The sequence below is a fragment of the Prionailurus viverrinus genome, chromosome D4 (genome assembly GCF_022837055.1).
Source record: "Prionailurus viverrinus isolate Anna chromosome D4, UM_Priviv_1.0, whole genome shotgun sequence".
Lineage (NCBI taxonomy): Eukaryota > Metazoa > Chordata > Mammalia > Carnivora > Felidae > Prionailurus > Prionailurus viverrinus.
In genome coordinates this window covers 86,328,816-86,356,544 of record NC_062573.1, presented here as the reverse complement: position 1 = coordinate 86,356,544, position 27,729 = coordinate 86,328,816, and the positions used below count along the sequence as shown (strand labels likewise).

Sequence of the window (27,729 nt, the reverse complement as noted above, 5' to 3'; positions counted from 1 at the left end):
TCAGGAAAGCGTGTGGAGGTTGAGCTGTAAGAGAGTTTGGAGTCCAGTTTTGATGCAGTCAGCTAGGCCAAGAAAACCTCGTAATTGGTGCTGGTTTTAGGTTTAGGGATGTTCAGGGTGCCCTGAAGTCGGCCTGGGTCCAAATCTAGCCCTGGTTCTGAGGTCAGGGGCCCTAAGTATCGAGCCTGAGTTTGAGCAAACAGCAGTTTTCCTTTGGTGACTTTATGTCCATTTAAGGCCAAAGCTTTGAACGGATGAACGTTGCCTTCCTGTGAAGAGATCTGGGAAGAGGGGCAGAAGGGCGAATCCTCTGCGTATTGGAACGAAGTAGAGCCTGCAGAACACTTTCTATCGTCCGAATCGGCTTTTAAGTTTGTGAAAAGTAAGGACTCTGAGAAACCCTGGGGCATGACTGTCCAGGTGGATTTTAAGTCTTCCCCAGTGAAAGCAAAAATATATTGGCTGTCCTTATCTACTGGAATACTAAAAATACACTGTATGCATCAATCACAGTGAAAATTTTGTTTTCAGTGGGATTGGGTGTCGGTACGGATGGGGGTTAGTGATAGTGTGACGTATGGTGTGGAGATCCTGGACAAACTTTTCGTCCTCAGCCATTGAGTTTTCTCGCAGGTAAAATAGAAGTATTACAGAAACTAGTGCAGGATCACTGAGGCCCTGAGCCTTGTAACCTTGTGTTATGGGCTTGATGCCTTGAAGGGCTTCTTTATTTAGAGAGTATTGGTTAATTCTGGGGAGAGAGTTTGGAGGATCTGTTCGAATCTTGATGGGAGGTGCACTGTGGATTCTGCTAATATCAGCTGAAGGTTTTGCCCATGAGGAGAGTGGTAGCTGATCTAACAGGGACAAAAGATCAGTGTCTTTGGACTTAGCTCTAGTTAGCTCGGAGAAGGAGCTTCTGTTTAGAAGACGTTGAAGGGTCATTTGACTTACCAATTTGGCTACTTTGATTGCTGCTGTCAAATTCTAGGATTATTTCCCCCTTTGGGGAGGAAGGAGTCGCAGCATGAAATTTTTCTAAGACACCTCAGCCCAATCAGTGAATGGGCAGAGGAAGGAAGGAGAAAAGGGCGTGTGTCCCTCAGAGGGCCCAGACGGAGGGAGTGGGTTCAGGGACGGAACCTGCTGAGGTTTATTGGAGACCCCGCTCCGTGAGCTGTCCCAGTGCTCCGAGGGGAGGGCTGCTTGGTGGTGGCGGGTGGAGCACCGAGAGTCCAGACGGGCAGAGATTCACTCCCAGTCTGGAGAGTGGTTCCTCCAGGTCGATGAAGAGGGGGGATTGGGAAACGCCAGGAATTCCGTGGACCCCCCCCCCCTCCCTGGGAATGAGGAGGATATTGGAATAGGTTGGCTAGAGGGTCGAAGGTGCCTGGATCACTCCAGTTGGCAACGGTCTTTCCGCAGTGTCCTGGCCCTTTGCAGTAAGAGCAGAAACCATGAGACTTGGGTTTTGTTTCGGGGCCTCCATTCGCTGGAGCTGAAAATTGAGAATTTTGTGGTCTTCCTTTTAGCAAGCAGGTGTGCAATCCAGTAGTATTATGTAAATTCACATTGTTGTGCAAGATAAGTTGTATTTTCATTTTTATTAGTTTAAAATATTTAAAGATGTCTCTTGAGACTTCCTAACCCATGTGTCGTTTAGAAGTATTTGTTCAACTTCCCAATATTTCTAATTGTTGAGCCATCTTTCTATTACCGATTTCTGCTTTGGTTCTGATATGCCACGAAGCAGGACTTTGTGACACTCCTATGTTTTCACGTTGTTAAGATGTGTTTTATGTGGCAGCAGTGGTCTGTCCGGTGCTGTTCCATGTGCACTTCTGTTGGTGGGTGAATACGTACCAATTAGACCAAGCCGATTGGGAGTGCTGTTCAAGTCACCTGTGTTCTTACTGATCTTCTGCCTGCTTGATCTGTCAATTTTTTGGAGAAGAGTGTGGAAGCCTCCAACTATACTTGGTGGATTTATCTATTTCTCCTTTCAGTTCTGTCAGTTTTTTCTCATGTTTGTAAAGTTTATGTTTTTAGTTCTTGCATTTGGGTGTATGATAATTTTGAGTTAATTTTTACATGAGGTATGAGATGTCATCTGAAGTTCACGTTTTTTGCACATGGATTTTCAGTGGTTCCGGCACACTTTGTTGAAAAGAGCATACTTTTTCTACTTAATTGCCTTAGCATCTTTGTCAAAAATGAGTTGTCCAGCGGGTGTGGCTATGTTTTTGGGTGTTCTTTTTTGTCCCATTTATCTGACTTTAAGCTACTACCTCACTTTTTATTACTGTTGTTTGAAAGTAAGTAGTGTTAGATAGACAACTTTTTCTTCTTTTTCAATGGTGTTTTAGCTACTCTGGATCCTTTGCATTTCCGTATGTTTCATAATTGGCTTTCAGTTTCTACAAAGTCCCCATAGGATTTTGGTTGAAATTGTGATGGCTCTATTGGTCATTATGGGGAGAATTGATATGTTAACTAGGCTTTTCAACTATGAACACAGTAGATCTTGCCCTTCCTTTTAGGTCCTCTTTAATTTTTCTTAGTAGTGCTTTATAGTTTTTAGTATTCAAACTTTTTACCTCTTTTATCAGATGTAGCCCTAAATATTTCTTACTTTTTGATGTTATTATGTTTTCAATTTTAACTTCATTACTTATCCTTATAATGTAAAATGTGATTGGTTTTTATATACTGATATGTATACCTGCTAAATTGACTTATTGTTTCTAATAGATTTTTTTGTAGATTGCATCAGATGTTCTACATAGATAATATGTCATCCTTGAACAAATATAATTATACTTTTTCCTTTTCAGTATGAAAACCTTTCACTTTTTTTTTTTTTCTTGAATTATTGCTCTGGTCTCCATACTGCGTTAAATAAAAGTGACAAGTGTGGATGTGCTTGTCTTGGTAGAAAATACATTGAGTTGAGGGGTGCCTGGGTGGCTCAGTCGGTTGAGTGTCCGCCTTCCACTCAGATCATGATCTCACGGTTTGCAGGTTGGGCCCTGCATCAGGCTCTGTCCTGATAGCTTGGAGCCTGGAGCCTACTTCAGATTCTGTGTCTCCTCTCTCTCTGCCCCTCCCTACTCATGCTCTGTCTCTCAAAAATGAATAAACATTTAAAAAAATTTTTTTAAAAAGAAAATACATTGAGTTGAATGAAATCTCAACGTACCAAAGTTTGTGGGCCACACCTAAAGCAGTGCTGAGAGAGGGAGCAAGGCTGGTTCAGTATTTGAAAATCAGTCAGGGTAATCCACTATATCAACAGGTTAAAGAGACAGAAATTATACATTTATATCAGTTGATGCAGAAAAAGCATTTGACACAATTAAGCAGTGACCATTATTAAAATTCTCAGAATGAGGTGTTGTCTGGGTGGCTCAGTCAGTTAAGCATCCAACTCTTGATTTCGCGTCAGGTCATGATCCCAGACTCATGGGTTCGAGCCCCTCATTGGGCTCTGTACTGAGCATGGAACCTGCTTAAGATTCTCTCTCTCTCTCTCTCTCTCTCTCTCTCTCTCTCTCTCTCTCTGTGTGTGTGTCTCTGTGTCTCTCTCTCTGTCTCTCTCTCTCTGTCTCTCTTTTTCTCTCTCCCCCTCCAGTACCCCTATCCCTCCTCCCCACATATGCACTCCCTCTCCCTGTCTCTAAAAAAAAAAACAAAAACAAAAAAAAACACCTACCAGAAAATTAGGAGTAAAAGGGAACTGCCTTGACTTGAAAAAGAGCATTTTTAACAGAATTTATAGAACTAAAACTATAATTCAAGCTTATAGAAATAAAATTGTTTTTGTGTATCATTCTTGTATCTTGCCAACTTGCTGAACTTGCTTATCAGTTCTAGTCTTTTTAGTGGATTCCTTACAACTTTCTAAATATAACACCCTATCTGCAAATAGAAATAGTTTTACTTCTTCCTTTCCAATATGTAAGCTTTTTATTTCTTTTTCTTGGATCATTGCACTGATTGGAACCTCATTACAATGTTGAGCAGACATGGTGAGATTACATATCCTTGTCTTATTCATGATCTTAGGAGAAAGCCCTCCATCTTTCTGTAGATCATGATGTTAGTTGTGGGGTTTTCATAGATGCCCTTTATCAGGTTGAGAAAATTCTCTTCTGCTAGTTTATTGAGTGCTTTTACCTTGAGAGGATGTTGGACTTGGAAATGCTTTTTCTGTGTCTATTGAGATGATCATGTGGTTTTGTCCTTTATTATGTTGATGTATTACATTAATTGATTTTTTAATGTTAAACCAGCCTTACATTCCTGAGATAAATTCCACTTGACCATGGTGTATATACTTTTCTCTATGTTGTTGGGTTCAGTTTACTAACATTGTTTAAGGCTTTTTGTCTCTGTATTTGTAAGGGATGTTGGTCAGTGGTTTCTTGTGATATCTTTCTCATTTAGTATCAGTGTAATACTGTACTTATCGAATCAATTATGACAGTCGTCTGTTTTTGAAAGAGTTTGAAAAGGTTAGTGTTAATTCTTTAAATGTTTGGTAGAACTCACCGGTGAAACCATTTGGGCTTGGTTTTTCTTTGTGTGAAATTTTTGAAATAATTTAATTTCTTTACTTCTTGTAGGTCTATTCAGATTTTTTATTTCTTCATGAAGGTATTCTTGGTAGTTTGTGTTTCTCTAGTAATTTGTTTCATCTCACTATTTGTTGGAATATTTTTCTTCTTAGTATTCTTTTATAATCCTTATTTCTGTAAAGTTAGTTATAATGTCCCTTTTGTTATTCTTTAAGTTTATTTTGAGAGAGAGAGAAAGAGCGCGCATGCAGGTGGGGTAGGGCAGAGACAGAAGGGAGAGAGAGAATCCCAAGCAGGCTCTGCACTGTTAGCACAGAGCCCGACAGAGGGCTCAAACTTACAAAACATGAGATCATGACCCAAGCTGAAATGAAGAACCAGACGCTTAACCAACTGAGCCACTCAGGCACCCCATGTTATTCTTGATTTAGTACTTGAGTCTTGGTTAGTCTAGCTGAAAATTTGTCAATTTTGTTGATTTTTATAAAGAACCATATTTTGGGTTCATTGATTTACTCTTTTATTTTTGTTGTTCTCTATTTCATTTATTTCCACTGTGTTCTTTTTCATTTCCTACTTTCTGCTTGCTTGGGATTCATTTTGTTCTTTTTTTTCCCCAGTTACTTAAGGTGAAATAGTAGGTTATTGATTTGAGTTCTTTCTCCTTTTTTTCCCCCCCAGCAGACCATAATCTTTCCCTTTTTTTCATACATGCAGTTATATCTCTAAATTTCCTTTTTAAGCACTGCTATAACTGGTTACCCCACAAGTTTTGATATTTTGTATGTTTTCATTTCATCTCAAAGTAATTTATATTTTCTGTTGTATTTTCTTCTTTGACTCTTTGGTTGTTTAAATATATATTTAGCTTTTATATATCTATGACTTCTGTTGTTAACTTCTAATTTAATTTCATTGTAGTCAAAGAAGATATTTTCTATGATTTAATTCATTTTTAATTTACTGTGATTTGTTTTATGACCTAGGATATGGTCTACTATGGAGAATGTTCTATGTGAACTTGAGAAGAATGCGTGTTCTGCTTTTGTGGACTTGAAGTGTTTTGTAAATGTCTGCTACAACTAGGTAGTTGTGGTATTCTTTAAGTCTTCTGTTTCCCTGTTGATCTTCTGCCTCATTTTCTCTCTGTTACTGAAAGTGGAATATTGAAGTCTCCCAGCTATTTTTGTTGAATTGTCCCATTTCAACACAACCTCTTCAGGTTTTCAGTTTTACTTTGTGTATTTTGGGATTCTGTTCTTATGTGCATGGATATTTAGTCATTATATCTTCCTGATGAATTGATTTCTTTTTTTTTTTTAATGTTTTTGTTTATTTTTGAGACAGAGAGAGAGCGTGAGTGGGGGAGGGGCAGAGAGAGGAGGAGACACAGAATCTGAAACAGGCTCCAGGCTCTGAGCTGTCAGCACAGAGCCCGACGTGGGGCTCGAACTCACAGACCTTGAGATCATGACCTGAGCTGAAGTCAGACGCTCAACCGACTGAGCCACTCAGGCGCCCCTGATGAATTGATTTCTTAATCATTGTAAAATGTCCTTATTTTGCCTCAGATAACAATTATTGTCTTACAGTGTTCTGTGAGGTATTAGTATAGCTATCTCAGCCATATTTTGGTTACTGCTTACATGGTATATATTTTTCCATCTTTTTTTCTGCCAGCCTGTGTCTTTGAATCTAAAGTGAGCCAGGTGTCAAGGGGTATCTCACTGTTTTCATTTGCATTTTGATGACATATGATGTGGAGCATCTTTTCATGTGCTTATTTTCCATCTGTATATCTTCTTTGGTGAGGTGTCTGTTAAGGTCTTTGACCCATTTCTTAAATCAGATTGTTCTCTTATTGTTGAATTTTAAAAGTTTTTTGTATATTTTGGATAACATTTCATCATCAGATGTGTCTTTTGCAAATATTTTCCCCCAGTCTGTGGCTTGTCTTCTTATTCTCTTGGCATTGTCTTTCACAAAGCAGAATTTTTAAGTTGGGTCCAGCTTATTTACTTTTTCATGGGTCATGTCTTTGGTGTTGTATCTAAAGAGGCATCACCACACCCAGGGTCATCTAGGTTTTCTCCTGGTTTATCATGGATTTATAGTTTTACATTTTATGGTTCGGTTTGCCGTCCATGTGAATTAATTTTTGTAAAGAGTATAAGATTGGTGGGGCGCCTGGGTGGCGCAGTCGGTTAAGCGTCCGACTTCAGCCAGGTCACGATCTCGCGGTCCGTGGGTTCGAGCCCCGCATCAGGCTCTGGGCTGATGGCTCAGAGCCTGGAGCCTGTTTCCGATTCTGTGTCTCCCTCTCTCTCTGCCCCTCCCCCATTCGTGCTCTGTCTCTCTCTGTCCCAAAAATAAAAAAAAAAAAAAAAAAAAAAAGAGTATAAGATTGGTGTCTAGATTTTTGTTGTTGTCGTTATGTGGATGTCCAGTTGTTCCAGCACCATTTGTTGAGGAGATTGTCTTTGCTCCGTTGTTCTGCTTTTGCTCCTTTGTCAAAGATCAGTTGATTGTACTTCTGTGGGTTTGTTTCTGGACTCTCTATTCTGTTCCATGGATCTATAGTTTTGTTCTTTTGCCAATTCCACACTGTCTTCATTACTGTAGCTTTATAGTAAGTCTTGGAAGTTATGTAGTGTCATTTCTCCAGCTTTGTTCTCCCTAAGTATTGTGTTGGCTATTCTAGGTCTTTTGCCTCTCCCTATAAACTTTAGAAATATATTTTTTTTTTTTAAATTTTTTTTAAACGTTTTATTTATTTTTGAGACAGAGAGAGACAGAGCATGAACGGGGGAGGGGCAGAGAGAGGGGGAGACACAGAATGGAAGCAGGCTCCAGGCTCTGAGCCATCAGCCCAGAGCCCGACGCGGGGCTCGAACTCACGGACCGCGAGATCGTGACCTGAGCTGAAGTTGGACGCTCAACCGACTGAGCCACCCAGGCGCCCCTAGAAATATTTTTAATGATATCCATAAAATAACTTACTGGGATTTTGGCTGGGACTGCCTTGAGTCTATAGACCAGGTTGAGAAGAATTGGCATCTTGACAATGTTGAATCTTCCTAGCCATGAACATAAATATCTTTCCATTTATTTAGTTCATCTTTGATTTTGTTTATGAATGATTTGTAGTTCTCCTCATGTAGATCTTACCTGTATTTCGTTAGATAGATCTTTTAAAAAATCCGTTCTGCCATTCTTTTACTTGGTAGAATATCTGATCCATTTACATTCAATGTAACGTAATTACATTACTGATAAATTACTGATAAATTAGAATTTATACCTACCGTTTTTGTATTTTTTTGTATGTCTGAGGTCTTTTGCATTTCTTTATTCGTTGATTCTTGCCTTCTTTCATGTTACATATTTTTTTTAATATACATTTTCAGTTCCCTTTTTGTTTCTTGACTATGTATTTTGAGTAATCTTCTATGTGTTTACCCTGGAATTACAATTAGTATCTTAGCTTAAAACAGTCTAATTCAAATTAATACTAGTTTAATTTTAGTAACATACAAAACCTTTGCTCCAATATACCTTCATTCCTTTCTCTCTCTTTTGTACTATTACCGGCATTCAGTTCAAATGACATCTTTATACATTATAAGCTCTTCAAGTCATTTTCATAATTAGTGCTTTATGTAGGCATCTTTTAAAACAGATAAAAGAGTTTTATTTATATGTATTTTTATAATGCTTATTTTGTGAGCTTTTTTATTGCTCTTTCTTTGTCTGGATTCAAGTTACCCTTTAGTGTCCTTTATTTTGGACTGAAATACAGTATTTCTTGTAAAGCAAGACTGATAACAAATAACAACAAATTCTGTTTTGTTTTTTTGAAGTTTGTTTTTAAATCTGGAGATGACTTAATTTCTCCATTTTTTTCAGGAAGAGTTTAGCTGCATGTGGAATTCTTGGTTGACTGTCTATTTCTTTCAACACTTGGAAGATGGCTACCTCCCTGTTCTCCATCTTTCTGAAGAGACACAGCTATGTGTTCTGCAGAATATGCATGGGCATATTCTGGGCTACAGCTTCCTCACCTCTGGTTTATTGTCCTCTTTAGTTCTACCTGCTTTCTTTCCTCTGGGAGCTTACTAAGGTAACTAGTTCACTGATAACCTCCTCCTGCTTCTTGCTCTGTGGGGTTATTCTTTTTAAAATTTCTTTGCATTGGGGTCTTAGGAGGAAGAGAAAGCTAGAGTATGAGAGTGTAAGAGAAAGCTAGCTTAGTCCACTACTTAAACCAGAAATTCTATGTATCTTCCTGTAGAAAGTTTGATCTAAGCCTTTGAAGATCCAGGAGCCACACTCCCGCTTATGTTTTAAGTCACCCAGACTTGTCACCCAAGTACTGAAATATGTTTCACAGAATAGTTTTTTCTTAGGGGCGCCTGGGTGGCTTAATTGGTAAAACATCCAACTTCGGCTCAGGTCATGATCTCACAGTTTGTGGGTTCGAGCCCCGCATCAGGCTCTGTGCTGACAGCTCAGAGCCTGGAGCCTGCTTTGGATTCTATGTCTCCCTCTGTTCCTCCCCTGCTTGTTCGTTCTCTCTCTCTTTCTGTCTCTCTCTCAAAAATAAATAAACATTAACAAATTTTTTTAAAAAGAATAGTTTCTTTTAGAGAAATAGTTCAGGAAGTGAAGAGGTAGAAAATCATGTTATCTTCTTAGTCTATAAATAAGGATAGAAAAGTGAATAACAAACTGTTTTCCTCATTATTTTAAGCTTTTCATGTTGAACTACCTGAAATTGAAAAAGTTGTAAACAGCATGTCATATAAATGTATTTAAATGTGAACATAATTTTATATCCACGCTACTTATATATTTACTAAAAAGGAATATTTAGTTAATGAACATCTGTTGGTTAAGAATCCAAATTAGGCTGAGCAAAGTGGTGTGGTATCTGGTGGCTGCTGTGGGGAGTGTTTCTTCCTGTGGATACCACCGGCATAGCAGTGACCTGATTCCAGGTGATTGCTTGGTCCAAACTAGGATGTTGGTGGGAACATTAGTACCCAGGGCTCACCCAGGTATGTGAAGCTTTTTCTAGGTCTGGTTGATGCGGTGGGGCTTCTTAATGTATTTTGGGATTTTGTGAAGGTTGGTGGAAGAACCGTAAAAGGAAGCCTTCATTATGTGACTGCTAAACAGAACCCGGGGGCCCTGCATTCACAGTAGCCTCCATGAATACCTGCTGTTATGTGAATGCAAGCTGCTTGTCTAATGCCGCATTCTCAAAGCATCACTGGAGGGGCACCTGGGTGGCTTAGTTGGTTGGGCGTCTGACTTCAGCTCAGGTCATGATCTCACAGTTCGTGAGTTCGAGCCCCGCATCGGGCTCTGTGCTGACAGCTAGGAGCCTGGAGCCTGCTTTGGATTCTGTCTCTCTCTCTCTCTCTCTCTCTCTCTCTCTCTCTGCCCCTCCCCCATTCATGCTCTGTCTCTCTCTGTCTCTCAAAGATGAATAAATGTTAAAAAAAAAAATTTATAAAAAAAAAAAAATAAAGCGTCCCTGCAAACTAGGCAGAAATGCAGATTCTCAGCCCCACCCACACCTACCAAGTGGAAATTCTGGGAGTGAGGCCCGGCCTCTGGGCTTTTAAGAGAACCCCTCTGGATGGGTGTTGAGTCAGGAAGGGTTGACATCTTGATGAGTTTAGAAGTACCTGTGGTGGTGACACTGATGTGAGTGAGGTGTGTTCACATCTGTGGGGATCATCCTGGTGTGGCTGTTTGTGGGAAAAGGCTAGGAGCGTGGGAACCCTGCTTGCAAAGATCTGCTTCACCTATTGTTAACGTCGCACCCATTGCCTTATCGTAATGTGTTTTCTGGAGCATCTGAACCAGACAGCATACTTCTTCAGATGATGCAGCGGCAAGGGTCCTGCTGTGTGTTGTTTTTCCTGATCAGTGATGAGTCTCCTGAGAGCCCAGGGACCTTCCCAAAGGTGCAGTGCAGGTGTGAGATCACAGCAGCCCGTGAGGTTCAGGCAGACTGCCAGCTCTTTCCCAGAGGACCTACCTTGCCAGAAGGTCTGGAGGGGCTTCAAGAAGGAAAAGGCACCTTTTAAATGTTGCCTGCCTGCCCCCAGGTGATTTGAGGAGAAAAAGAATTTCATTCAGTTTCCTCATTTTGTTTGAGTTTGCAGATTCAGAAGTGAGGATGTTTCCATTTAAAAGAAATAGGGTTTTTCATTTGTTTTACTGCATATGGACTCATAAAAAGTGCTATAATTCTTTAAGGACAAAATACAAGTGTGGTGTCAGGAAGCATCCAGGCCCCTAGGTAAATCTGCAGTCGGCCCTGCGTGATGAAGGGATGTAATAAAATATGTAATTGGTGTTAGGGAAAACATCCTGAAGGAGAGGAAGTTGAAGTTCAACAGACCCACCCCGTCGGGAATTAGAAGGGACACCGATCTGTCAGGTTGAAGACCAGCAAGGGGTTGGAGATGTAGATGTGATCAGGAAAACTAAGATAAGGAAACAGTTCCTTGTGTTTGCATGTGGTGCTGTAACCTGAGACAGGTGAGGCATAGCTGCTATTTCCCCTTTACAGCGATGTCAAATGACAGTGGTGCTGGTGGTCATGACCTTTGAATGGTTATTCGTGTATTCATTCACTAAATCTATTGAGCATGTACTGTGTGCTGGGCCCTGTTGTATACAGTAGTTGACAAAGCAGACAAAACTCTGCCTTCGTGGAGCTGACCTCCTAGTGGGGAAGGCAGATAATAATGTAATAATAGGGATAAATCAGTAAATTATGTGCCATATTCCATGTTTTCTTCAGAAGTCCTGAGGACACGGAAACAGAGGGGAGCTGGTTTAAATCGTAAACAGGGTGGCTACGTGGGTTTGAAGAGAAGGGTGGTGTGACCCGGGTGACCCTGGCTGCTGTGTTGAGGATAGACTGAATTATGAGTCGGGCACGGAATTAGGTCTGTATACAAGATCGTGGGGCATCTTTACGGTGACCGCAGGCAGATGTGAGGCTCAGAGGTGGCAGTGAATGTGCTTACGGTCGCAGAGCTGGTAAGTGCCAACAACCCTCCATTGTGGAGGAGCCCAAACATGTGAAGGAGGTGTGTGGTTGACACCTGCCTTTGGGACAGCAGTGCATTGAGATTTGGATGAAGGAAGGATCAGCCAAGTGTCTGCACAGAGCAGAACGAATGTGAAAGTCTTGCTGTGTGAATAGGGAGGTCTGAAAAGTTTCTTGGGAGCCAAGGAATTATCAGCGCCACAAAGTTAGAATGCATACAACATTGCATTCATTGCTTTGCATGCAAACAGGGGAGTTTCCTTTATTCAGTGCGAGGTCTTTACTGTTGAGAGGCTGTGTGTGTATGGTGGTGAAGAGAACAGACTGTGGAATGAACGTTGTGAATTCAGATCCCAGCTCCACCATTTAATAGCTGTGTGACTGCAGGTAAGTAATCTGACTTCTCTTTGCCTTGGTTCTGTAATCTGCAAAATGGGAATAATATATGAACCTAAACATGTTTTTACCATATGGTCCTGTGGTCGTGGTCCTTGGTGTTTGCCCACGGGAGCTGAAAAACCCACGCCCGCACAAATAGGCTGCACACAGATGTGTACACAGATGTGTACACAGATGTGTACACAGATGTGTACACAGCTGTATTCATAATTGCCAAGCCTTGGTAGCAAGTAGAATATCCTTCAGCAGGCGGCTAGATAAGCAGACCGTGGTCCGTCCAGATAATAGACTATTACTCAGCACTAAGAAGAAATGGACTGCTGGCCACAGAACATGTGGAGAAGCCTTAAATGTGTGTCACTAAGTGAAAGAAGCCAATCTGAAAAGGCCACATACTGTATGATTCCAATTACTTGACATTCTGGAAAAGGTAAATCTGTGGGCACGGTGAACAGATCAGGAGTTGCTGGGGTGGGGGTAGGGGTGACTGAATGGGGCATGGAGGATTTCCAGGGCAGTGAAGATTCTCTGTGTGATCCCATAGTGACAGATACGTGTCCTTATACATTTGCCCAAATCCAAAGAATGTCCACCACCTGGAGTGGTGCCTTAGGCAAGCCGTACATCTGGGTGACGATGACGTGTCCGTGTGGGCTCATCGGTTGTAGCGAAGGTGCTATCTGCTGGGGGTGTCGACAGTGGAGGCCGTGCACGTGCGGGTGGGACAGGGGTGTGCAGGGCTTCTCTGTGCCTTCCACGTAGTTTTGCTGTGAACCTAAAACTGCCCTAATAATAAACTGTGTTTCTGATTGGAGTAATGGTAGTACTTCCAAATGGTGTAGTGGTAAGGGCTCCGAGTTACAACAAACAAGGCACTTGGAACGGTGCCTGGCTGGAGTCAGCCTACGTGTTTATTATTACTAACAGATTATTCACAAGCATGAAAGTGTTTATGTAGCTGTCCTGTGTTCACTCATATACTTGGAAATGTCTATTTTTGCCCACACAGACTTAAATTTCCAGCCTCAAATTCTTCTACCATGATTGCTGTGTAGAAGATAATCCGTTGACACATTTCTTTAATGTGGGCAGAGGGCCTCTTACGTCAGGAGGAGCTGGACGGAGTGTGGGCAGATAACGTGTTCTGTTCCTCAGACATCCTGAGGGTGGGCCGCGGACTTGCACTTCCCACAGGCGCCCGAGAGGACTCCGAGCCCCAGAGCAGGTGGGAAGGGTGACACCACACCCCCGACCTCCTGACTTCTCAGGGCTGTCCCCGTCAGCTCTCCCAGAAGTACACACGCAGGCTTTTTGTGCGGAAGGCGGAACGGAAGGCAGTGACCTCAGAACCCCTCAGGCTGTCACGGAGCCTGGCTCTTGGGCCAAGTGACTTTTTTATGAAGTAGAACATTCTTTATGTCAAACTCTTACTCGGTGACGACTCTTCCTAAGAGTATGAGTAATCGTCCATTGCTGCTCTGAGTTTTAAGTATTAGGTACTAATTAGTGAGCCTGTGATTAATTCTGAATTTTCAGTCATTTCGAGGGACTTCTCGAGATGAAAGCAAATTGCAGGATAGAGTGAGCAAAATATCTATTAGCAGCAGGAAATGAAATTAAATAAGAGGATTGTGCAGTGAAATGACAGGATCACTCTTCAAACCCTCTTTCTCCTGACTCTCCAACCAGGCACACAAAATCAGTCCAGCTGTGGATGCAGCTGATGGTTCATAAATCTTCTTCAGAAGGTCAGCCATTACCAACTGCTGGCAGGACTGTTTTGCACGTCATGAAGGCAGTGCTTTACAGACTCTTGTAAAATATTACGATACTGGTTTGCAAATTAAAACAACAGTAATATATCGGATACCTATATGCCAGACGTTGTGTTAGAAACACACACACACACACACACACACACACACACACACACAAACACGCATAGTTGTTCTTTATCCTCACAATAAGCTAGGAAAGTAGTCTAATAATAACCCCATTTTACGGGGGAAAATTGAGGCTGAAAATGGTTCCTGTGGCCAGCAATGAACAGAGTCAAGGTTTTTTGTTTGTTTGTTTGTTTGTTTTAAATATGAAATTTATTGTCAAATTGGTTTCCATACACCCGGCGTTCATCCCAACAGGTGCCTTCCTCAATGCCCATGACCCACTTTCCACTCTGTGCCACCCAAGAGTCCAGGTTTAAACACAGAACTTGTGACTGCACAGGATGGTCCGGCCTAGCTGAGCTGTATGTAATTGGTCAGCAGTTCCTCTAGTTGGACTGGACATCAGTGTTTTCACACAGAGTTAATCCACAGTGGACACTCCTGCAGAGTCCCCTAGCCAGGGCCAAGGCGGTTTCTGCTTCCAGCCATGGTGAAATTGCGGAGAGCAGGGTTACCTTCTGCCTTAAACAACTAGAAAACCAGATGAAATATACAAAACTGGGTTTGGGACAGTGGAAAGCAGGCAGCTCGGGACCATGATGTCTGTGAGAGACAAGAAGAAGACGTGTGTGAGCCCAGGATTGGACTCCCGGGAGGCAGTTCCCAGGCTGCCTTGTGGGACGGGGACAGACACAAAGCTACCTTGGATATTCACCGAGAGCTGAGGTGGCTGGAATTTGCGGTGAAGGGCCCTGGCGGGAAGGAAGTGGCACAGAGAGGGCCATGGACGTGTGCAGAGGGCCTGCTGGGCTCCGCTGACCTGTGTTTGACTGAATACTGACCATGCGAGCTACCCAAGGCCAGGGGTGGACACAGAAGGAGTGGGCAGAATATCTTCTGGGGCTCTCAGACAGCTGGAAGGAGTTCACGTTCCCACCAGCCAGACGAGAAGGGCCTCACGATACTCAGAGCAGCAGGTGGAGGCCTGGGAAGGTGTCAGCTTAGCGATGGGACTAAATCAGCCTAAAGCGAAGGCTGCTGTAGAGCTGCCGTCCTGATTCCATAGAATTCGTCTAATGAGATGAGGACAAGAGGTTAGGAACTGAGACCTGCTGGATAAGCAGTGGGATTCCCCGGAGGAGGCTGGAAGGTGAGGCGGGACAGAAGAAGGACTGGTGTTCAGGCAGAGAGGAAGGTCGCTGAGTTCGTGGAGCCGGGGGCCACCGGACTTTGTGGATGAAGGTAGTGATGGGCAGCTGCATGCATGGAAAGGGGCCTGCGTGGATGCCCTTCATTTTCTCCTTAACTCTCAGTCTCAGAAAGGGCTGGAAATAGACTCTTTCCCAAAGGGATGTTGATTATATACCTCAGATCTCTGAAAATTTATAATTTAGCACTAAGTATGTATAGTAACTCTCAGGTAATTAGACCAATAAAGAAAACACTCCATTTGTTGCACCATTTTTCCTTGGTTAGAAGGATTACTTTTAATAAAAGGCACGTATTCGTGTTGTTGGCAAAAGCACAGTATTTAAGGACTGCCTGGGTGGCTCAGTTGGTTAAGGGCCTGACTCTGGATTTCAGCTCAGGTCATGATCTCACAGTTGGTGGGATCAAGCCCCGCATCGGGCTCTATGCTGACAGCATGGAGACTGCTTAGGATTTTTTCTGTCTCCCCCACTGTCTGCCCTTATCCTGCTCATGCTGTCTCTTTGTCTCTAAATAAATAAATAAATAAATAAATAAATAAATAAATAAATAACAGTGTTTAAGCTATATAAATGTAGGTGACTTACAAAGAGTTTTATTTTACTGTTCTGTTCTTTTTAATTTATATTCTAGTTAGTTAGCATACAGCGTGATAATTTGTTTCAGGAGTAGAATTCAGTGATTCAACACTTACATATAATACCCAGTGCTCATCCCAACAAGTGCCCTCCTTAGTACCCATCGCCCATCCCCCACCCACCCACCTCCCTCCATCAACCCTCAGCTTGTTCTCTATTGTTAAGAGTGTCTTGTGGTTTGTTTCCCTCTCTTCTCTTTTTCTCCCCCTCCCATATGTTCATCTCTTTTATTCCTCAAGTTCCACATATGAGTGAAGTCATGATATTTCTTTCTCTGATTGACTTACTTCACTTAGCATAATACACTCTAGCTCCATCCACGCTGTTGCAAATGGCAAGGTTTCATTCTTTTTGATTACCAAGTAATACTTCATTGCATATATGTATACCACATCTTCTTTATCCATTCTTCAGTCTGTGGACATTTGGGCTGTTTCCGTAGTTTGGCTGTTGTTGATAGCAATGCTATAAGCATTGGAGTTCACATGCCCCTTTGAATCTGTATTTTTGTATCCCTTGGGTAAATACCTAATAGTGCAATTGCTGGGTCATAGGGTAGTTCTATTTTTAGTTTCTTGAGGAACCTCTATACTGTTCTCCAGAGCGGCTGCACCAGTTTGCATTCCCACCAGCAGTGCAAGAGTGGCCCCCTTCCTTTGCATCCTCCCCAACACCTGTTGTTTCTTGTGTTGCTAATTTTAGCCATTCTGACTGCTGTGAGGTGGTATCTCATTGTGGTTTTGATTTGCATTTACCTGATGGTGAGTGATGTTGAGCATCTTTTCATGTGTCTGTTAGACATCTGGATATCTTCTTTGGAAAAGCTTATGTCTTCTGCCCATTTTTGAATTGGATTATTTGGTTTTGGGGTGTTAAGTTTGGTAAGTTCTTTATAGATTTTGGATACTAACGCTTTATCTGATATGTCATTTGCAAATATCTTCTCCCATTCCACAGCCTGCCTTTTAGTTTTGTTGATTATTTCCTTCACTGTGCAGAAGCTTTTTATCTTGATGAGGTCCCAATAATTCATGTCTGCTTTTGTTTCCCTTGCCTCCGGCGATGTGCCTAGTAAGAAGTTGCTATGGCCTAAGTCAAAGAGGTTGCTGCCTTTATTCTCTAGGGTTTTGGTAGTTTCCTGTCTCACATTAGGTCTTTCATCCATTTTGAATTTATTTTTGTGTATGGTGTAAGCAAGTGGTCCAGGTTCATTCTTCTGCATGTCGCTGCTCAGTTTTCCCATCACCATTTGCTAAAGGGACTCCCTTTTTCCCATTAGACATTCTTTCCTGCTTTGTTAAAGATGAGTTGACCATATAGTTCTGAGTCCATTTCTGGGTTTTCTATTCTGTTCCATTGATCTATGTGTCTGTTTTTGTGCCAGTACCATACTGTCTTGATGAGTACAGCTTTGTAATATAACTTCAAATCTGGCATTGTGATGTCTCCAGTTTTGTTTTTCTTTTTCAGGATTGCTTTGGCTATTCGGGGTCTTTTGTCATTCCATACAGATTTTAGGATTGTTTATTCTAGCTCTGTGAAAAATGCTGGTAGTATTTTGGTAGGGATTGCACTGAATGTGTCACTTGCTTTGGGTTTTATTGACATTTTAACAAGGTGACTTTTATAAAGTCACGTTAGGATACATATGATATTCTTTGAAGATGGGCCATCTTTAATTTTGTCGTTTAACTATTATGCTTTAGCAATACTGTCATGCTGCAATAGGGACAGCATTTATCACTCCAAAATGGAAGATATTAAATTAGGATTTACATGTTGTATTGGAGAAGGTTTTCTTATTGGGGCAGAAAAGTTGAAGTCGTAGGAAAAATCTTACAGGTTGGACTATATAAAACAGGACTGCTAGGCAAAACACACCATAAACATATGCAAGACATGATAAACTGTAAAAAAAAAAAAAAAGTGGTATTTTAATTAAGTTTTTAATTTTAATTCCAAGTAGTTGACATTCAGCGTTATATTAGTTTCAGGTATTCAAAAATAGTGACTCAGCACTAACACGCATGGCCCTGTGCTCATTGCTGCAAGTGCACTCCTTCACCTGCATCTCCGATTTCCTCCATCCCTTCGCCCACCTCCCCGCCAGTAACGAGCAGTGTGTTCTCTTTAGTTAAGAGTCTGTCTCTTGGCTTGTGTCTCTCCTTTCTTATGTTTATTCTTTGTTTTGTTTCCTGAATTCCACATGTGAATGAAATCATATGGTATTTGTCTTTCTCTGACTGATTTCACTTAGCATGATACTCTCTAGCTCCATCCACGTCATTGCAAATGATAAGATTTCAGTCCTTTGTATGGCTGAGTAATATTCCGTGGTGCCTGTACCACATCCTCTTTACCCCTTCATCTATCAGTGGACACTGCATTCCTTCCAGAGTTTGGCTATTTGTCAGTAGTGCTGCTATAAACATTGGAGTGCATGTGCCACTTCAAATCAGTATTCTATTGTATCCTTTGGGTAAATACCTAGTAGTGCAGTTACTGGATTGTGGGGTATTTCTATTTTTGAGGAACTTCCATACTGTTCTCCAGAATGGCTGCACCAGTTTGCATTCCCACCAGCAGCACAGGATGGTTCCCCTTTCTCTACATCCTCACCATCACCTGTTGTGTCTTGTGTTGTAAATTTTAGCCATTCTGACAGGTATGAGGTGATATATCTTCATCATTTTGATTTTTATTTCTCTGATGATGAGTGATGTTGAGCATCTTTTCATGTGAGGGCCATCTGGATGTCTTCTTTGGAAAAATGTCTGTTCATGTCTGCTGCCCGTTTTTAAATTGGATTATCTGCTTTTTGGGTGTTGAGTTGTATCAGTTACTCATGTATTGGATACTAATCCTTTATCAGATATGTCTTTTTTTTTTTTTTTTTTTTTAGTTTCTATATCATTTATTTCTGCTGTAATGTTTATGATTTTCTTCCTTCTACTATTTTTGGGTTTTGTTTGTTATTTTTCCAGCTCATTTAGGTGTAAGGTTAGGTTGTTTATTTGAGATTTTTCTTCTTCTTTTTTAAAAATTTTTGTTTATTTTTATTTTTCATTTATTTTTTAAATTTTTTAAATGTTATTTATTTTTGAGACAGAGACAGAGTGTGAGCAGGGGAGGAGCAGAGAGAGAGGGAGACAGGATCCAAAGCAGGCTCCAGGCTCTGAGCTGTCAGCACAGAGCCTGACACGGGGCTTGAACCCACAAACCGGGAGATCATGACCTGAGCTGAAGTCGAACGCTCAACCAACTGAACTACCCAGGCACCTCTCTTATTCATTTTTTTTTTTTTTTAGAGAGTACAGGGGAGAGGGACAGAAGGAGAAAAAGGGAGAGAATCTTAAGCAGGCTCCATGCTTCATGCTTAGCGCAGAGCCTGATGTGGGACTCAGTCCCATGATCCTGGGATGATGTCCTGAACCTAAATCAAGAGTTGGGCACTCAACTGACTTAGCCACCCAGGCACCCTGAGACTTTTCTTGCTTCTTGAGGTAGGCCTGTATTGCTATAAACTTCCCTCTTAGAACCACTTTTGCTGCATCCCAAAGATTTTGGACCACTGTGTTTTCATTTTCATAATTTTTTTTTCTTCTTTGATTTCTTGGTTGACACATTGGTGTGTGATTTTTTTTTTAATGAAGCCTTGATATTCTTAATATAAAAAGACATCTTGTAAGTCAATAACAAAGGGGCAGATGTCCCCATAAGGAGAAGAGCTAAGCCCTGAAGCAGGAAGTGTATTAATACATTTATTAAAAAAAAATTTTTTTTAACGTTTATTCATTTTTGAGAGAGAGAGAGAGAGAGACAGAACATGAGTGGGGGAGGGGCAGAGAGAGAAAGAGACACAGAATCTGAAGCAAGCTCCAGGCTCTGAGCTGTCAGCACAGAGCCCGACGTGGGGCTCAAACTCACAGACTGCAAGATCATGACCTGAGCCGAAATCGGACACTTAACTGACTGAGCCATCCAGGTGCCCTGATAAATTTATTTTTCAAATTGAGTATAGTTATATTAGTTTTAGGTATATAACATAATGATTCAACATTTATATATGTTATGAAATGATCACAGTAAGTCTAGATACCATCTGTCATCATACAAAGTTATTACAATATTATTAAGGCTTTTAGGCTTTCACCATTGTGTGTGTTGTTAGCTGTCAGTTTGTCTCTGTAATATCCTTGCCTTGTAGATAGCACTGTTCACTGGACTATCATGTGAGCCTTGGGTTCAGTTTTAGATTTTCTAAGAGCAACATTAATAATAAGAATCAGAACATTAATTTTAATAATGTATTTTATTTAACTCAGCATATCAAAAATATTTCAATGTAAAATCAGTGTAAAAAATTATCGGGGTGCCTGGGTGGCTCAGTCGGTTGAACGTCCGACTTCAGCTCAGGTCATGATCTCACAGCTCGTGAGTTCGAGCCCCGCATCAGGTTCTGTGCTGACAGCTCGGAGCCTGCAGCCTGCTTCGGATTCTGTGCCTCCCTCTCCCTCTGCCCCAACCCACTCGCATTCTGTCTCTGTCTCTCTCAAAAATAAATAAATATCAAAAAAAATTAAAAAAAATTATTAGTGAACTATTTTAGTCTTTTTTGTATTAGGTCTTCAAAATCGTATTTGACACTGACAGCACATCTCACGTCTACGCTGTCCACATTTCCAATGCTGGGGAAACACAGAGCTAATGACTGTTAGCAGCAGAAGTCCAGCACTTTGTAGGTGATTCATAAATGCACATCCCATAAGCAAACTCTCAAAAAGTAATCTGTGTTTTTCTCAACAGACTACCATGCCTGCGGGAATCTTGCCTCAAAATGAAGAGCCATACTCCGCTTTGGTGAATGACAGTCCATATGCTGCCAACATGAAGGGTAAGTTCTTTGATACACTTTTTGACGCTTTGTGCAGAGTAGCGTCTAATGAAACAGTATGAGTAGACATGATGGAAAAGGCTCGAGGCCTCACACTAGAATCCCAAGTGCAGTCACTGCTTATGGCTCTTGTTTACCTCTGCCTCCCTGTTTTGACCTGTTAAAACTCCTTTTCAAAATCTTGAATAAGCGGTCTTTTGAGAAGGAATGGTGAAAACAAAGTTTGCCTCCTGCATTATCCTTAGACTGAAATGACCTCTTCCTCTCATTTCTAGCCTCCTTGTGAGGCAAGCTTTCTCTTCCATCCCTCGCAAGTGTCACTTCGAAGCAGGTGCCCCTGCTCCTCCCAGTTTGTTTCTTCTCCATTCCATCCCACACATTTGATTTTTCCCATGGTAGCCCTGGGAAGAAGGGTGCTGTGACGGGGACCCTTGCTGCTGTCGCAGCTACTAGGCTGGCGACTGATTTCCTGCCATGAGCCATCAGCCAGATGTCAGGTCGTTTTTTTTTGGCAAAACCTTTGCATGGTTTTGGTCCTGCCCTGTTCACGTTAGGGCTCCTGTATCGGGAACCTTGAAGGGCTTCCCCCTGCGTCAGATGAGGTAACGTACAGAAAGTAAAGAGGCAGGGGTCTGAAGGTATTGGAGTCCCGCACTTGCCGGGAATAATGGGGCTCTGTTGACTGTTCTCTCGTAGGACTCTGACCACCCCACCAGGGGGAGCCCTCTGTCATCAGGAAACCAGTGTCTCCCTCCTCTTACTTGTCAGAATTCCCCTCTTTGTAGTCCCTCCTGCATCTGTCTGCTCCTGTCTGACTCAGTAGGGACCGGCCTATTGGTAACCACCGTTTGTGGACAGCGTCTGAGAGCTAACTCACTGTCAGTTTCCCTGCTTGAGAAAGAAGCGCTATCTAATACAAGGGCGGCAGCGGTGCCTACTTGCTGCTTCCTTTGTACGGCATGTTTTTTGCCTAAAGGACGCCCCAGCTAACAACCCTGAGTCAGACCTTTTTCCCTCTCCCTTCTTCTGTCGAAATGTCCCCTCTTAGCTGGTGTTTCCCATCAGGGATTTTCTTGGCTTCTGAGATGGGCAAGTCTTCGTCGTACAGGAGAGCCAGGTGACGGCATCCCTGACCGAGTCCCGTGATGTCCCCAGACTGCGGTGACAACCAGAAAACCTGATGTGTTTTCAGATGCCCTGGAGGAGGTCGTCATACCCATGTTGTGATCCTCTAGAGAAGCTGGTTTTACCTCTCCTGAAGCCATCTCTTTAATTGAAAATCTCCTTGTGTATAAAATGTAGCTAATTTTTAATTAGGAAAAAGTCTGGAGAAATAAGAAACTTACTTTATATCTAACTTTTTTAGAGTGAGTCTCATCTCTAAAGGTAGTTCTACCTATTGGGTTAACATTGGGCTAGGAAGCATTTTTTTTTTTTAATGTTGGCTAATGAACCATAAGGAAATTTAATTAGGGGGTCAGTAAGTATTTAAATTATTTTTAAAGGAAAATAGAAAACTCAACAAGAACTAGCTTTAGAATGAGACAAACCTAGATTTAAGTATTCTACTTTTTGGGAAAAAAATTTGTGGGGAAATTTCAAACATTCACAAAAGTATATAGAATACTACAAAGATCTCTGTGGAGGTACCACTGCCTGTATGGGTGCCAGTGGAGACCCCACCCCCAGGGAGGTCCCCTTCCCCGAGAGGTACCGTCCCCCATCTTTAACAATTTCGGCTCACTCACTTCCTCTACTCCTTTCCCTGCTTCCATATTACTTCATTTCATTCCTTAACCATATCACCATCACCATAACTAGAAAAATTTAACACCGGTCACCTAATATCCTCAATACCTGAACATTGTTCAGATTTCTAGCTGTCTCATAGACATATGTATGTTTGTTTGCATCGGGATCCAACAGAATCCATATTGCATAATTGGTTGATGTGTATCTTACATCTGTTTTACATGTGGATTTCTCTCTTTCCTTACAATTTATTTTTGAAGAAACCAGGTTTTTTGCCCTATGGAGTTTGCCACAATCTGTATTTTTCTGATTTTATTCCCACATTATTTCCTGTAAACTGGATTAGTGGAGGGATGTAGAGCCTAATCAAGTTTTTTTTTTTTAATTTACAACCATATTTCATGGATGGCACTATATTCTTCCATCAGAATGCCTGTGATGTCTAGTTGTCTCTCGTGATGTTAGTTCTTTCATTTTGCAAGAATTTCAGACTCATAGAAAAGCATTAAAAAATCCCTAAATACTGTTCACCCAGAGACCCCCTCTCAAGTTTGGTCAGCTGTGCCAGTAACATCCTTTAACAGCAAAAGGATACTTGTCATGTTTTTCCAGTTTCTTTCTGTGACCACAGTCCTGCCTTGATGTCTGTGAAACTTACAGGCCAGGTACTTTGCAGCATATTCCTCACTGGGGGTTTGTCTGCTGTTTCATCATAACACCGTTAAGGTTTTGCGTTTCTGGCAGGAACATCACAGAAATGACTCCATTCTCTTCCCACGGCATCCCATTAAGTGACCCAGAACGCCATCTTGCCACATCCCTGGGGTGCTCAGTTTGGTCCCATCAGTGCAGTGGTGTCTGCGGGCTGTATCCACTGTAAGTCGTTCCTTCTCCCTTCGACTTCGTACTTGGTGGAGAGGCGCTGGGAGGCTGTGGGCACCTGGTCTTCACCCAGCTCTCTCCCAGCCCCGCAGCATCCGCTGGCGTCTCTTGCCTGAATTAAGTATTGTGATGACAGATGACGGAGGGGAGGCTTCCTGACCCCATCACTGCTTCTGCATTTCTTAGCTGGCATTCTCCAGGAGCAGTTCCCCTTCCCCTTGGTTCATTCAGTTATTCTCCGTTCCAGCGTAGATCCTCATCTGTGCAGGGAGTGTACTCTTTCACTGTCCTTTGTTTTCGCACTCTGCTGTCCCTCATTGGGCCAGAAGAGCCTCTCCAGCCTGTAGCTGTGTCATCTGGGCACGTCCCTGCTCCCTGCTCCCTACTTCCTGCCTCCTAGCCCAGCAAGGTCTTTGGTGTCCTCTTGTACCTTTCCTGGTCCAGCCCTGAAGTCACCCGTTTCTGCCAGGAGCTCTGGTTCCTTCCAGTGCGGAGTGGTGTTGGGAAACCCAAAATGTGTCCCCAAGCTCCCTGCGAGACAAAGCCAGGAAGTGTATGTTATAAGTGTGCATAGATATCCACCCGCTTTTATACACATATTTGTTTTTATATATTGAAAACTATGAGTTCATATTGGTACTTGCTGTTGTCTCATCCATCACTGTACCATCGTTCTAGCTTTTCCCCTTACTGAGTTTATAATTCCCTTCTCCAAGAATGAGGAACCTTGCTCTTATTTAGTGAGTCCTCCTTTTCATGACCCGTCTCCCAGCCCCGCCCTGCCATCACTTGCCTCCGCTCGCTCTTCCACACAGGGCCTGTGCCCTGCTGGCTCGAGTGCCACAGACTCTGCTACAGCTGACCCTTGAGCAGGCGGGTTTGGACCCTGACCACCAGCACAGATGAAAATCCACATATAACTTTAGACTCCTTGAAAACTTAACCACTAATAGCCTCCTGTTGACTGGGAGCCTCACCAACAACCATTTAGATTAACACAGATCTTGTGTGTTATATATTGTATTTTTACAATAAAGTAGCTAGAGAAAAGAAGACGTTATTAAGAAAATCCTGGGGGAAGAGAAACTACATTTACAGTACTATATGGTATTTATCCAAAGACATCTGCTTATGTGTAGACACATGGAGTTGAAACCCATGTTGTTCAAGGGTCACCTGTGGTTGCCTTCCTTGTGTGGGGCCTGACCTTTGCTAAGTAGGCCTGCTTTGTGGCTGTTTTTATCTTGATTACGTGTACACTTTTAATTAAAATATTGAGATAATTATACAGTCACATGCAGTTGTAAGTCATATACCCTTTACTCCGTTTCCATCCGTAGTAACATCTTGCGCATCCGTAGTTCAGTGTCCTGGCCAGGATGTCAACATTGTTGCGGTCGAGATACAGGATGGCACTGTCACTGCAAGGATCCCCCCTATTGCCTTTTGTAGCCAGACCCACTTCCTCCCATGAGCCTGGCCCCTGACAAGTACTCATCTGTTCCCACTTCTATGATTTTGTCATTTCAGGAATTGTATATAAGTGAAATCACACAGCATGTAGCCATTTGAGTCAGCTTTTTCCACTTGGTGTCATTCTGTTGGTGTTGTGTATCCACGGTGTACTTGTTCTTAATGCCAAGTGGCCTTGCCTGGTAGGGGTGCACCACGGGGTGTTTATCCTTTCACTCCCCCAAAGGATGGCCAGGTGGTTTCCGTTTGGGGCTCTTGTGAACACACATGAGCAGCTTTATGTGTGAGCGGGAGTTTTCCTTGCTCTGGGGTCAGGGGTCAGGAAGGAACTTCCTAGTTCACACAGTAGTCGCATGTTCAGTTTTACAGGAAACTGCCAAAGTGTTAACCAAAATAGCTGTGCCATTTTGTGTCCCCCAGCAGTGGACGAGTGATCAGATTTCTCTGCTGTTTCACTGTCCCAGCAGGTGCGTGCTAGTGTCTTACTGTGGTTGCTCAGCTCACTCACTAGGTCTAGGAGGCTTTTGGAGATTCTTTGTGATTTTGTGTGCAAACAATCACATCAGCAAATAAGAGCAGTTTTATTTCTTTCCTTTGCAATCTGTATGCCAGTATTTCTCTTCTTGCCTTACGGTAGTGGCCTAGCACGTGTGCTGAGCAGAGAGAGTTAGGAGGGCCACTGGCCTTGCCTTCCTCCTCCCTCAGGGAGAAGACCGTGTTTCACCTTTCAACGTGATGCTTACAGATTCTGGCAGGTTCTCTACAACAAGTTGAACCAGTTGCCCTCTGTTGTTAACTCACTGAGATTTTTTTGGTCATGAATGGCTGTTGGAATTTGTAGAATGCTTTTTCTGTGTCATTTGATAGAATTATTTTTTCTTTAGCTTATTGCTATGGTAGATTTTATTGTTTTTCAATATTTAACCATCCTTACCATACCTACAGTAAATCCCGTTGGCAATGGCATATAATTCTTTCTGTGCATCGCTGGATTTGGTTTGCTGCTGTTTTGTTCAGGATTTTGTGCTTAAGCTCTGGAGAGACGTCGGACTATTGTTCTCTTCTTTTGTACTATCGTTGTCTGCTTTGGTGAAAGAGTAATCCTAGCTTCCTAGAGGGGGTGCAAATGTTCCCTCCTCCCCTGTTTTCTGGAAGACACTGAAAACTGGTGCTCATTCTTTAGATGTTTGGTGGCATTTTCCAGTGTCTCAGCAGTAGTCTTGTGCCCCAGGAGCCTGCAGATTTTTTATCACACAGTATTTTCGAGTAATACTTGAAATTACTTTTCTGCCTTCAAGGTGCTCAGGTGCCCAGACAGGTTAGAACAAGCACATACAATAATTTTCAAATAAGGTTTTCTCTGCTCATCCTGGAATTAGAGACCAGGGTCCCATACTGGGACGCAGGCTGCCGCCATCTGGACAGCTGCCAAGCTGGGGGGGTGGGGGGCGTGGGGCAGGGACAGGCAATCAGTCATCAGAATGGTGTGGTACTGGCATAAAGACAGACATAAACCAGCGAATAGAGTAGGGATCCCAGAAAAAAACCCCTTGCATGTGTGGTTAAATGACTTTTGCCAAGGATAACGAGTCTGTTCATTGGTGTAAAGACAGTGTTTCCATCAGTTGGTGGTGGAAAGACCGGGTGTACATGTGCAAAAGAGTGATATTGGGCCCTTACCTTATGCCTTGTGCAAAAATTAGCTCAAAATGGATAAAAATCCTAAACGTACGAGGTGAAAGTATAAAACTCTTAGAAGAAAACTTAGAGGAAACGCCTCATGATGCTGGAGTTGGCAATGATTTCTTGGCCGTGACACAAGAGCACAAGCAACAAGAGAAAAAAATAGGTAAATCAGTCAGACTTCATCAGAATTTAAAACTTCTGTGCTTCAGAAGATGCTGTCAGCAGAATGAAAAGTCAGCCTACAGACGGGAGAGACTGGAAATCACAGAGCTGTCTAATCAGGGACTAACATACAGAATGCATAAAGAACTCCTGAAGCTCAACAACCAGAAACAAACAACCTGACTCAGAAATGGACAGGGGACTTGAGTAGATGTTTCTCTGGAAAAGATACACAGATGTCTGATAAGCATATGAAAAGCCTATTTTAACTGTTACAGAAATGCAGATCAGAACCACAGTGAGATAGACTGCGTATCCACCTGGATGGCTGTTACCAAAACAAATGAACTAACCAGAAGTAAGAGGTGTGGGTGAGTGAGAGACTGGAGTCCTTGCATGTTGCTGGTGTGGTAAATGGTTTTACTATGGAAAACAGTATGGCAGTGTCTCAACAAATAAAAATAAATAAATATATGATCCAGCAATTCCATGTGTGGGTATATACCAAAAGAATAGAAAGCAGGGACTCGAGCAGATATTCGTACACCCACGTTCATACAGCGTTCACCGTAGCCAGAAGTTGGAGACGAGCCGTGTATCCGTCGGCAGGTGCACGGGGAAAACATGGTGTGGCACATACACACAGTGGAATACAATGCAGCCTTAGAAAGGAAGCAGATTCTGACACCTGCTACAGCATGGATGAACCTTGAGGACATTATGCTGAGTGAATAAGCCAGACACAGAAGGACAAATACTGTGTGGTTTCTCTTACACAGGAACTGCAAGAGTCAATTCCATAGGGAGGGCGCTGGGTCGGCCGGGGGGAGGGGGGGCGCGGAGTTAGTGTAATGGGGACAGAGTTTTGGTTTAGGAAGATGAAGTTCTGGAGATGGTTGGTGGGGACGGTTGCACAATGTGAATGTACTTAATGCCATTGTATACTGAAAATTGACTAAGATGGTCAATTTTATGTTCTGTATATTTTACCACAGTTAACAAAGGGAAAAAGGAAGGCACTCTCTCTTCCTCTTCTTTTGTCTTCCCTTCTGGAACAAATCCGTGTAAAAGCCACTGGCAGGGCCACGAGATGTGGGTG

General features: G+C 42.3%; 1 protein-coding gene across 5 annotated transcripts in view; it reads left to right on the top strand.

The window, feature by feature from the left end:
* PTPDC1 (protein tyrosine phosphatase domain containing 1) overlaps nt 1-27,729 on the top strand; it is a 70,548-nt gene that overhangs the window by 15,897 nt on the left and 26,922 nt on the right. For 4 of the 5 annotated variants that reach the window (XM_047829693.1, XM_047829694.1, XM_047829690.1 and 1 more), the window contains one exon: nt 20,588-20,675. In XM_047829693.1, the coding sequence (XP_047685649.1) occupies nt 20,594-20,675 (82 nt within the window). In that variant the 5' untranslated portion in view covers nt 20,588-20,593. Of the gene's footprint in view, nt 1-19,263; nt 19,285-20,587; nt 20,676-27,729 lie in introns of those variants that run through there. The other variant, XM_047829692.1, reaches the window with a different exon arrangement.